The sequence below is a fragment of the Bufo gargarizans genome, chromosome 6 (genome assembly GCF_014858855.1).
Source record: "Bufo gargarizans isolate SCDJY-AF-19 chromosome 6, ASM1485885v1, whole genome shotgun sequence".
NCBI classification, from domain to species: domain Eukaryota; kingdom Metazoa; phylum Chordata; class Amphibia; order Anura; family Bufonidae; genus Bufo; species Bufo gargarizans.
Genome location: NC_058085.1, coordinates 121,939,901 through 121,951,527, shown reverse-complemented (window position 1 = coordinate 121,951,527; position 11,627 = coordinate 121,939,901). Strand labels below are relative to the sequence as shown.

Genomic DNA, 11,627 nt, shown 5'->3' with positions numbered 1-11,627 from the left:
GCAATTTAGGGGCCCAAATGTGTAAGAAGTACCTTGAAATCAAAATGTGTAAAAAATGGCCTGCGAAATCTGAAAGGTGCCCCTTTGCCCACCTTGGCTGCAAAAAAGTGTGACACATCTGGTATCGCCGTACTCAGGAGAAGTTGGGGAATGTGTTTTGGGGGGTCATTTTACATATACCCATGCTGGGTGAGAGAAATATCTTGGCAAAAGACAACTTTTCCCATTTTTTTTATACAAAGTTGGCATTTGACCAAGATATTTCTCTCACCCAGCATGGGTATATGTAAAATGACACCCCAAAACACATTGCCCAACTTCTCCTGAGTACGGCGATACCAGATGTGTGACACTTTTTTGCAGCCTAGATGCGCAAAGGGGCCCAAATTCCTTTTAGGAGGGCATTTTTAGACATTTGGATCCCAGACTTCTTCTCACACTTTCGGGCCCCTAAAAAGCCAGGGCAGTATAAATACCCCACATGTGACCCCACTTTGGAAAGAAGACACCCCGAGGTATTCAATGAGGGGCCTGGCGAGTTCCTAGAATTTTTTTTTTTTTGCATAAGTTAGCGGATATTGATTTTTTTTGTTTTTTTTCTCACAAAGTCTCACTTTCCGCTAACTTAGGACAAAAATTTCAATCTTTCATGGACTCAATATGCCCCTCACGGAATACCTTGGGGTGTCTTCTTTCCGAAATGGGGTCACATGTGGGGTATTTATACTGCCCTGGCTTTTTAGGGGCCCTAAAGCGTGAGAATATAAATGTCTAAAAATGTTTACGCATTTGGATTCCGTGAGGGGTATGGTGCGTCCATGTGAGATTTTATTTTTTGACACAAGTTAGTGGAATATGAGACTTTGTAAGAAAAAACAAACAAAAAATTTCCGCTAACTTGTGCCAAAAAAAAAGGCTGAATGGAGCCTTACCAGGGGGGGAGTGATCAATGACAGGGGGGTGATCACCCATATAGACTCCCTGATCACCCCCCTGTCATTGATCACCCCCCCTGTAAGGCTCCATTCAGACATCCGCATGATTTTTTACGGATCCATGGATACATGGATCGGATCCACAGAACGCATGCGGACGTCTGAATGGAGCCTTACAGGGGGGTTATCAATGACAGGGGGTGATCAGGGTAATCACCCCCCTGTCACTGATCACCCCCCCTGTAAGGCTCCATTCAGACGTCCGCATGATTTTTACGGATCCATGGATCGGATCCACAGAACGCATGCAGACGTCTGAATGGAGCCTTACAGGGGGGTTATCAATGACAGGGGGTGATCAGGGTAATCAGGGTGATCACCCCCCTGTCACTGATCACCCCCCCTGTAAGGCTCCATTCAGACATCCGCATGATTTTTTACGGATCCATGGATACATGGATCGGATCCACAGAACGCATGCGGACGTCTGAATGGAGCCTTACAGGGGGGTTATCAATGACAGGGGGTGATCAGGATAATCACCCCCCTGTCACTGATCACCCCCCCTGTAAGGCTCCATTCAGACATCCGCATGATTTTTACGGATCCATGGATACATGGATCGGATCCACAGAACGCATGCGGACGTCTGAATGGAGCCTTACAGGGGGGTTATCAATGACAGGGGGTGATCAGGATAATCACCCCCCTGTCACTGATCACCCCCCCTGTAAGGCTCCATTCAGACATCCGCATGATTTTTACGGATCCATGGATACATAGATCGGATCCGTAAAAATCATGCGGACGTCTGAATGGAGCCTGACAGGAGGGTGATCAATGACAGGGGGTGATCAGGGAGTGTATATGGGTGATCACCCCCCTGTAAGGCTCCATTCAGACGTCCGCATGATTTTTACGGATCCATGGATAGGATCCGTAAAAATCATGCGGACGTCTGAACGGAGCCTGACAGGGGGGTGATCAATGACAGGGCGGTGATCAATGACAGGGGGGTGATCAGGGAGTTTATATGGGGTGATCAGGGGTTTATAAGGGGTTAATAAGTGACGGGGGGGGGGGGGGGGGGTGTAGTGTGGTGTTTGGTGGGACTGTACTGACCTACCTGAGTCCTCTGGTGGTCGATCCTAACAAAAAGGGACCACCAGAGGACCAGGTAGGAGGTATATTAGACGCTGTTATGAAAACAGCGTCTAATATACCTGTTAGGGGTTAAAAAATTCGGATCTCCAGCCTGCCAGCGAGCGATCGCCGCTGGCAGGCTGGAGATCCACTCGCTTACCTTCTGTTCCTGTGAGCGCGCGCGCCTGTGTGCGCGCGTTCACAGGAAATCTCGCGTCTCGCGAGATGACGCGCCGATGCGTCCAGGAGGAATAAATCAACCACCTCCCGGACGCATCGGCGCGTTAGGCGGTCGGGAGGTGGTTAAGCAGATAGTCCTCAAGTGGAGGATCTCATGGCAACAAGGTTCAACACCAAGTTGGAGAGGTTTTGCTCCCTTTACAGGGAGGAAAACCCCCTGGCAATAGATGCTCTGTCAATATCCAGGAGGTTCACGCTAGCTTATAATCTTCCCTCTGTTTTCCATGATTCCGAAGGTATTGATGAAAATCAGTCATGATCAGGCCTTGGTGATAGCCATCATACCATTTTGGCCGAAAAGATCCTGGTTTACCCAGAACAGTCGAGGAGGATATTGGAGAATCCCCAATATCTGTGTACTTTTAGTGCATACATATGCAAATTACCCTGAGATGAGTCAGAGCTTGAAAATATGACTCTTCTCTGGTCACACAAGTAAGATGTTTTTTTTAACACAATAAACGCACACAGAGCTATGGGGACTGGGTATTACGGATGTGCTAGCGGCTATCTAGCAGCCCATGTCCTCAGCTCTATACACAAAATCCCGGTGACAGATTCCCTTTAAATTTAGTTATTATGCTTGGGCTCATTAAACATTCCGCTGGTCTGGTGGGGGGTATGTTAACCCCATCTGTGCTGCTGTTAGGACTAAGGGAAAACAAATTATCGTTAGAAATTAACAAGCTTTACCTTTACAATAAATTAGCAAAGATTTAGAACATTCTGTTTTCAATTTGTCATTATGCGTTACTGCAGAATGTTAGGGGAAATTTTTTATTTTAGCACGAGGCCACAATATAACATAAGTTCTTGTAGCAGCCTTCAGAAAATATAAACACAATATGTAGACAAATCTTTCAAGTTTATTAAAAAAATGGCAGGTATAAATACACTTAAATAAATGCAGACTCTGCATCTGTAAATCCAGGACGTACCTCACAGATACTAAAACACCCATTAACATCTGCCACATGATGCAGCAAACCAACAGCATTTATGTACTAATTACAACAGTAAGTACAAGTCTAAAAACAATTTAGATCAATGTGTCATAAAAGGGTTGAAATAAAAAAAAAAATAATTGCAGAAACATCACTCCTGTCCATGTGTCATGCCTGGTATTACAGCTCAACCACACTCAGTTACAAATGGATTTTCTGGGAGTTACATCATCAGAAACTGTTTGGTTGGGGTCCATATGCCACCAGCTCCGCCAATTTGCTGTTTGAAAAGTCCACAGGCCCTCCAATGAGTGCCACAACCTCTTCCTAGGCCAGTGATGTCAAGTTCATTGGTCACATGTCCTACGTGCAGCTCATTCCTATGCAACTGAATGGCCTGAGCTGCAATACCAAGCACAGGCACTATCCAATACACAGTGCTTGTTAAGCTGTGGCAGCCACAGTAGTCACTGGAGCCTCTTCAAACAACCGATTGGCAGGGAGTGTTGAAGATAGATCATCAATTTCGTACTCCCAGAAAAGCCAGGCAAAGGGTATGAACAGGTAATGTTTCTTTTGTTGGTTTTATTAATACTATGCAACATCTAAGTGTCACTGTGATAATGAATTCAGAGCAGACTAACATGTGACATGTATACAGTAAAAAACAATCAATTTTGCAGTATTGCTTTAGCAGCTAATACATGAGATTGTTAACATTGTTATTTGTTACACATAAAAGTATAATGTTGCATTGTTCTTACAACTGTACAATAAATATTCAATTAAACTAAAATTGCCTTTAAGAAGATTCACACAAATTACATTAAATATTTTAAAACATAAAACAGGATTTAAATCCCGGCATGTAAGACTTTCCCCATTAAAACCTTGTCCTTGAATGCATGCTCTATGTCACGTTCCTCTATCTTTAAAGACACCTGAAAATGCAAAAGCGGAAATTTTTTTAACAATTCAACCAAGTCAACATACAAACAAAAAAACACACAGCACAGAAATGAACACACAGGAACCACTTTCGGAAACACTCACCTTTGAGAGACGGGCTTCCTTTGCTTTTTTGAGACCCAAAATCCCTCTAGTCTCCAGTAGCTGGCACAGGGACAGACATTCTGACTGGCCAACCATCGCCATCTGCTGTTTTCGGCATACCTTACTGTAAGTCTCATAAAGCTGCAAGATCAAGATAGAGTCCAGATAAAGTGCAAAGTAGGAGTAGTAAAAGCATTATAATTATTATAGGCACTATATAACTGCATTGGGTGGTCTAAGATGTACTCACCTTTCCCATGGTGACCTCCTTGATTTTGCTATGTTGTGTGAGCAGCAGAAGGGAACACACTACAAGTTTCTGCTGCAGAGGAAAGGTCTCATCTTCTCCACTGCCTGCGGACATTTTGTCACCATACACATCAGAGATAACCCGGGAAATGTGTGGCAAGCTAACTTTTTTGGGCACTGGTGTAGACACTGCTTCTTTAGCTGGTGAAGCACCTAAGAAAAGACGATGTTACAAGTGTGGAAATAAATGCAATTCAATAAAGTTTTCAAGATCTACAGAAGACAAAGCGATACAATATCTTTGGAGCAGTTTATCCCAGATTCCAGCTTTTTAGCCACATTCATGCAGGTGACAAGTGTAGCACAGAAGAACAAGCAGAGGAAGAGGGCAGGATCCTGTCCAGTTACTATGCTACACACTCTACTTACATTCAGATCTTGGCTTCAGGACAGTCTGGCTCCTGACATCTGACTCCACCATTTCTACAGCTCGCCTGCAGGTGAGAAACACACTTATTAGATGTAAACACATTACAACTAATGCATTTAGGGGTCATTTATCAAACTGGTGTAAAGTGGACCATAGCAACCAATCAGGTTCCACCTTTTATTTTCCAAAGGAGCTGTCAAAAATGAAAGGTGGAATCTGATTGTTTGCTATGGGCAACTAACGCAGTTCTACTTTACACCAGTTTAATAAATGACTCCATTCATTTTTTGTATCTAATCACACAGCAAAAACACCATGTGTATCCATAATAAGAGAGGAAGCATATATTACCTGCAGATGTCCAAAGCTTTCCGAGCATCTCCAGAAACCGAAGACACTTTCCTGGCACAAAACTGAATGGCAGCATTATCCAGAACTGGCTGTGCAGAGCCCTGAAGCAGCATAAAAGGAGAATATTCAGGGTAATGACCATAACATAATATGGGCATTAAAAATGGCCCCCTTGAATTGTACAATGGTCTGAGGCATACTGCTCATAATTAAGTGAAACAGGTTTTTCATGGATCTGTTCTATATAAGTTTTTTTTTACCGTATGTGATCCTTTTTGTGGATTGGAAACAAATGGTAACTTATTAAAATCACCAAACACGAGCAATATGGGCTGGGCATAGCATCAACGTTATGGATCAGCAAGTTACGGATGTGTTCCGTGTGCGTTCTGCGTTTTGTGGACCCATTGACTTGAATAGGGCCTCAGACCGTGATTTGAAGACAATAGGACAGTCACTATTATGTGAAACAGAATTGGAATGCACACGGAGTACCTTCCGTTGTTTTTGCGGATCCAGTCAAGTGAATGGTTCCGCATATGGTCTAAAATAAATAGATATACACACACACACACACACACAAACATGGAACGGAAGTGGAAAGAAAGTACGTTTGTGTGCATGAGCCCTAACTGTGATGAAGATCCAGTTTCACCTAAATTATCGCAACTCTTTCAAGGAATCAAATAAATTAGATTTTTGCCAAAAGGCTTACCCTGGTTGAGGGTTACACAGAGCACTGTAACATAAAATAGTGCTGGAACTGTAGCATAACAATAGAATATATCATTATATTCAGAGAGACATAAGTGCCAAAGAAATGGGGAGTCTTGGTGGAATCACACAAGAACATCCATATAGGCACAGAAAGCAACACAAATTTCTTACCTGTGCAAGTCTGTCTTGTAGGATTGTGGCTATCTGGTCTTTGGTATAAGGAGAGAAATTCAGTAATTGTGGCTTGCACTTGGGCCGGGCCTGAAGTCTGGGCAAGATTCGGTCAGTCAAGTCCAAGGCATTTGCAATCCCTGGAAAGACCATACAAATTATCACACTTTAGAGTTTAAAGAGGGCAGTGCTTACAAACCATATACAACATGAAGACTAAAACCTTAAGACTCTACTTACCAATAAGCACAACTCTAGAGTTAGTCAGCCATGGCCACTCAAACACTGTGTATAATACATCATGTCCTTTGCTGTCCAGCTGATCCATCTCATCCAACACTAGAAGGCTGAAAAAGAGAGAAATTGGTAAGAAACCCATCTTGCAACACAGGTGCACTCAACAAAATAGCCTTTCTGTAACCTAAACCAAACACCCCAAAGGCATTTTTCCCCCTCAAGGCTGGGATCGCTTTAAAATGCAACAAATCCACACCTGTTTAAGTTGCCTCTGATCCCCATTTACTTCTGCACAGCAGTCATGTGCCTTCTGCTGTGGTCATTCACCGAAACAGTATGTGATCATTACCCCATAGTAAATGTAGCTTTGCAGGGACTTTAAAGGGAACCTGCCATCTGGATTTTGGGTATAGAGCTGAGGACATGGGTTGCTAGATGGCCGCTAGCACATCCGCAATACCCAGTCCTCATAGCTCTGTGTGCTTTTATTGTGTATAAAAAGCGATTTGATACACATGAAAATTACCTGAGATGAGTCAGAGCTTGAAAATACATACATGAAGACCCTGCAACAGTAGCTGGATATACGTACATCATTGGACCTTTGGAAGTGACCAGCTTTTCTAGTTGCCTGAGCACATCTTTCCCAGGAAGAGAAGACTTTCCACTCCCTGAGATCTCTTCAGCAATGGCAGGGTAGATAGCCTGGGAGCTGCGTAAGGACATGCAATTGATATAAACAGTCTTGCCGTTGCCAAGAACTTCCTGAAATACAAGTCATGAAAATAAAATATACATTACGGTACTATCCCCACTCATTCACAATTTCTCTTCTAACTGGACCCAAGTTTATATCTTCATAAATTAACTACAAATCCTCACATCTAAAACATTCTATGAAAATGCCAAAATGTGCTTGCCCAAACCTTGCTCTCCTGCAGCAGCTTGCTCAAGCAGGCAGTTTTGCCAGTTCCTGGAGCACCAGAGATGTAGAGACTGCCGGGCTTCTGCGAAGACACATGGGCCTTCAAGAAGGAAAGTATGGTCGATGTCTCCTTCTCCCGTGCCAGGAGACGTTCAGGCACAGCAGTGTTAAGGGCACACTTGACCTGCTGATAACATGAGGCTGTAAGTAGAAGAAAATAAAAAGCATTAATATCTCCATGATGTTTTCCAGCAACACAACCATAAATTCAGAACGGTCATGCAGTGTGAACAAACGAGAAAGGGGCTCGTACTGACTGGATGCTCTACTAATTAATACCAGGAGGCAGAGGGCAACATCTTTATGTATGCATGAGCTCTGGATAATCAAAGCAGTTCTGCAGGGACTAGTAGAGCACCATTGCCAAATGTTCGGGAGTAAGAGCAAAGGCAACGCCAACTGCTACTGATCTGAAATCGTAACTCACATTGGCTGAATGGGGTGATGTATTTATACCAGCACTAAACGGTTCTCACCTTCTTGTTTGAACAGACGGGTACCCACACTCTTCCTTTCATGCGGCCCACGGTGGGATGAGCTGGTTGGGGTTTCTTGACCTCTTTTCTGAGGGGATAACACAATAGAATCTTCTCGCTTCTTGACAGGGGACAAAGGAGTAGCAGCAGCTTGGTTCTCATCAAAAATAAGACGCCTCCCTTTGGCTGGACTAAGTGGACTATTGACATTACACTTTTGTTTAGGTGGGGAACATCGTAGAGACTCTGGGATGTTACACTGATTATCGTCACCTAATGAGGAGAAAATATGTAAGATGCTTGCCTGGAAAGAAACAAATTCCACCAGTGGTCCAAAACCTAAAGCTCTGCAGCCGATATAAAGCTAAAATGTTTCCCGACTGGCCATGCTGGAAGCCAAATGTTGTGGACCACTGACCCCCAGTATCAGCAGGTTCAAAGATTCTTACCAAGCCTCTTCCGTGGGCTAAGTGGCAACTCCTTGGACACAGGTGGCACCTCAGCTATAATCTCCGATTTGGAACGAACTCGCAGTCCGGCTTTGGATTGATTTTTGGCCGTTTTTGTTTTGGGGAACTGAATGGAGCTTTGAGACTTTGACCGTGTGCTTGGCATGGCTAAAAAATAAATAGATATATAAAAAAAAATTGTTTACAGTCAGTGATTATTGGGGTTAGACCAATTGAAATTCACGCAACATTGAGAGACTAATAGAAAGGGAAACCCCAGACCTATTTTAAGGAAAAGTCATAAAAAGATGTGATGTTAAAAAGAAAAACATTCTGTAAATGCTGGAAAATTTGGTTCGACAGCTGGAAAGCCGCATGTCGCCAACATACATTGTCATCAACAACGATGGCCTGTATTTAACAGCGCGATCCCCAGGCCGCACTAATGTAATGAGCCCAGTCCTCGACAGGGAGCAGTTCTAACATAATGAACGAGACAGCCGGGGCTGAAAGCAGGCAGCAAGGCTTAACCCTTCCAGCATCACAATGTAAATTTGGTTTGTAATCTAAAAGTAAAAGTTCCAAATTAAGATGTCTTAAGGGTACTTTCACACCAGCGGCAGGACAGATCCGACAGGCTGTTCACCCGGTCGGATCCGTCCTGCCACTCCGTCCCCATTGACTATAATGGGGACAGGGGCAGAGCTCCAGAGCAGCACGGCGAAAGGCCGCCGGACTAAAAGTACTGCATGTCTGACTTTTTAGTCTGGCAGCCTCTCACCGCGAACTGCGGCGGAGCGCCACCCCCATTATAGTCAGTCAATCTCTGTGATCTACATTTGTCGGGCCGCACATGGCCGGTGCTAGGATAGAAATGCCTATTCTTGTCCGTGATTGTGGACAACAGTAGGACATGCTCTTTTTTTGCGGGGCTGTGGAATGGAACAACAGATGCGGACGGTACACAGTGTGCTGACCGCATCTTTTACGGCCCCGTTGAAATGAATGGGTCTACAACCGTTCTGCAAAATTGTGAAACAGATACGGACCTGTTCACACAGTCGTGTGAATGAGCCCTAAGCCAATGGTTAGATTTATTTAAAGGGAGTCTTTCACCTAAACTGACCATTATAGAACACTAACACCATGATCTGCATTATAGTCCCCATATTGGAAGGCTACTTACTGCATAGCTGTTCGTCACTTATTTTCGCAAAAAAAAAATAAAACGCACTTATTCAATACGTTAATCAGGTTCTGAAGGTGCCCAGGGGCGGCGTTCATGCAGCCGGTGGCCTCGTCACTTTTCATATGAAACCACCCCTCTGGCCCGACCTAGGTTCCTCAGAAATCCAGCGCCATTCACAAGATTCACCATGCCTGCGCTCTTCATTCCCCATTATGGGCAGAGGCACAAGGCCAAAGTTCTATGGTCGGGCTGGTACATGCACATTAAACACTCTTATGCCTCTGCCCATAATGGGGAACAAAGTGTGCAGGCGTGGCGAATCTTGTGAACGGCGCTGGATTTCTGTCAGTTTAGGTGAAAGACTCCCTTTAAAAAAAACAGACATATACCAATGTCTGCCCACACTTCACCGATAGACTGACACATTTTTAAAAATATATATGGCACCACAATATACATTTTCCCCAGAAGGCCTGTATAAGAAATACAGCGGCAGGCTGCGCTATACCACATTGTCCTGCAATGGGGATCTCAAAAGGACATCTTGAGGCCTATATGGGGGCTCAGTGGTGAGCACTAGGGTCCTGGATGGTGGTTGTATGGGCTTCGCCCAGTATTCTCCTACACTGATAGGGAATCTAGATTGTAAGCTCGGTTGGCGACAGGGGAATATGCTGGCACTATATAAATAAAATATGCCTATGCAAACCGCAGTGTGAATGCAGATGTACACAGGCCCCATGTGTCTGGCTGGTGTGGGAGAAAAGTCTATTTGCTGAGGATCAGCTGATCACTATCAGGAAGAGGGGGAAGGGCAGAGAGGCCATCACTAGCACAGCCATGCTAAGCATATGGGACCTGCACAGTATATACAGCTAAGTGTGTTGTTGTAAAGGTATGCGGCACATTTTGTACATGCATTGGGGTCATTGATCATGCACGGTATTCATTTACACCCCCTGTATATAAACTACATTCCAATGTAATACACATTCACAAAGATAATGTATTAAATAGACTGCTGTCCAAAGGCCTAAATACACGGTAAATACATAGGATACAAAAGGCTGCTGTGCTCTATAACACAATAATGTAAAACACAGGACAGCACCGGGTTCTTCTACTACTTACTGTAAAGAAGGAGACACGAGAGTCCACACAGAGCGCCGGCTGCAGACTGAGCCCAGCGCGCCAAACTCAAGCTACTAGTTGCAGCGCGCGCTCAGAATCTGGCGCCAAGTTCTCTGATTGGCCAAACCTCTGCTCTGGTCAGAGCGTGATTGGATGTTTGAGAGCGACTTGCGTTTGCTGTTCTCCTGGCGGACCGAAGCGAGTGACGTCGACACCCCGCCTACCCCCAAACCAATGACATGGCGCCGATAAGCGAGGCTGATGACGCCTTCTACCAATAAAAGTCCTTTGCTCAAATGTCGCATCAGCAGAGAGCGACCATTATTTGGTGTCGGGGGTAGAATGAACCGAGTCTCTGTTTAGACGAGCAGCTCTTGATCTGTAAACGCCATTGCTGTAATGTGTGCACAACCGGCGGCCATTACTCGGAAGGAAATAGAAGGTTGATGTTTAGACCGTTCACTGTCCCACATCCAAGCGTTTGGGTAAAGGTGACGTGTCCACTTGGTGCCCACATCCTACAGTGTGCTCGTCTTTATCCACCTTCCCTGGAGTACTGTGCAAGCACCCATCTGGTGCCTATGGGGCATTTAGGCTACGTCTACACAACGACATTTGTTGCGCGACAATTTTCATAATGGCAGTCTATGGTGTCGCACTGCAACATACTGCGACACAACAGTCGCAGAAAATCCATTCGAGATTGTTCAGCGACTGTTGCGTCGTAGTCGCATGTTGCAGTGCGACACCATAGACTGCCATTATAAAAATTGGTGCGCAACAAATGTCGTTGTGTAGACGTAGCCTAACACATCCCTGAACCACTGCGGGGAGCCCCCCACCGGGTCCAGTATGGGCACCCTACTGTGGATCCATATGGCTCAGATCCCTATGTCCATTATATGCATCCTCTGGCCCCATTTAGAT

General features: G+C 44.7%; 1 protein-coding gene across 1 annotated transcript; it reads right to left on the bottom strand.

Moving 5' to 3' along the window:
• Window positions 1–3,168: 3,168 nt before the first annotated feature.
• Window positions 3,169–10,838, bottom strand: CDC6 (cell division cycle 6). Its single transcript, XM_044298021.1, has 12 exons — window positions 10,701–10,838; window positions 8,381–8,548; window positions 7,932–8,204; window positions 7,397–7,596; window positions 7,063–7,235; window positions 6,474–6,580; window positions 6,234–6,373; window positions 5,346–5,446; window positions 4,994–5,058; window positions 4,566–4,777; window positions 4,316–4,456; window positions 3,169–4,203 (listed from the first exon to the last, which is right to left on the bottom strand). Exons 2-12 carry the CDS (start codon window positions 8,544–8,546, stop codon window positions 4,117–4,119), a joined length of 1,665 nt encoding a protein of 554 aa, XP_044153956.1. The 5' UTR covers window positions 8,547–8,548; window positions 10,701–10,838; the 3' UTR covers window positions 3,169–4,116.
• Window positions 10,839–11,627: the final 789 nt, after the last annotated feature.

Coding starts and splice junctions, on each gene's coding strand:
- CDC6 (XM_044298021.1), bottom strand. CDS start 8,546: ATGCCAAGCACACGGTCAAAGTCTCAAAGCTCCATTCAGTTCCCCAAA. Junction 8,205..8,380: donor TAGCCCACGGAAGAGGCTTG/GTAAGAATCTTT, acceptor TCTCCTCATTAG/GTGACGATAATCAGTGTAAC. Junction 7,236..7,396: donor AGCTGCTGCAGGAGAGCAAG/GTTTGGGCAAGC, acceptor CTTGTATTTCAG/GAAGTTCTTGGCAACGGCAA.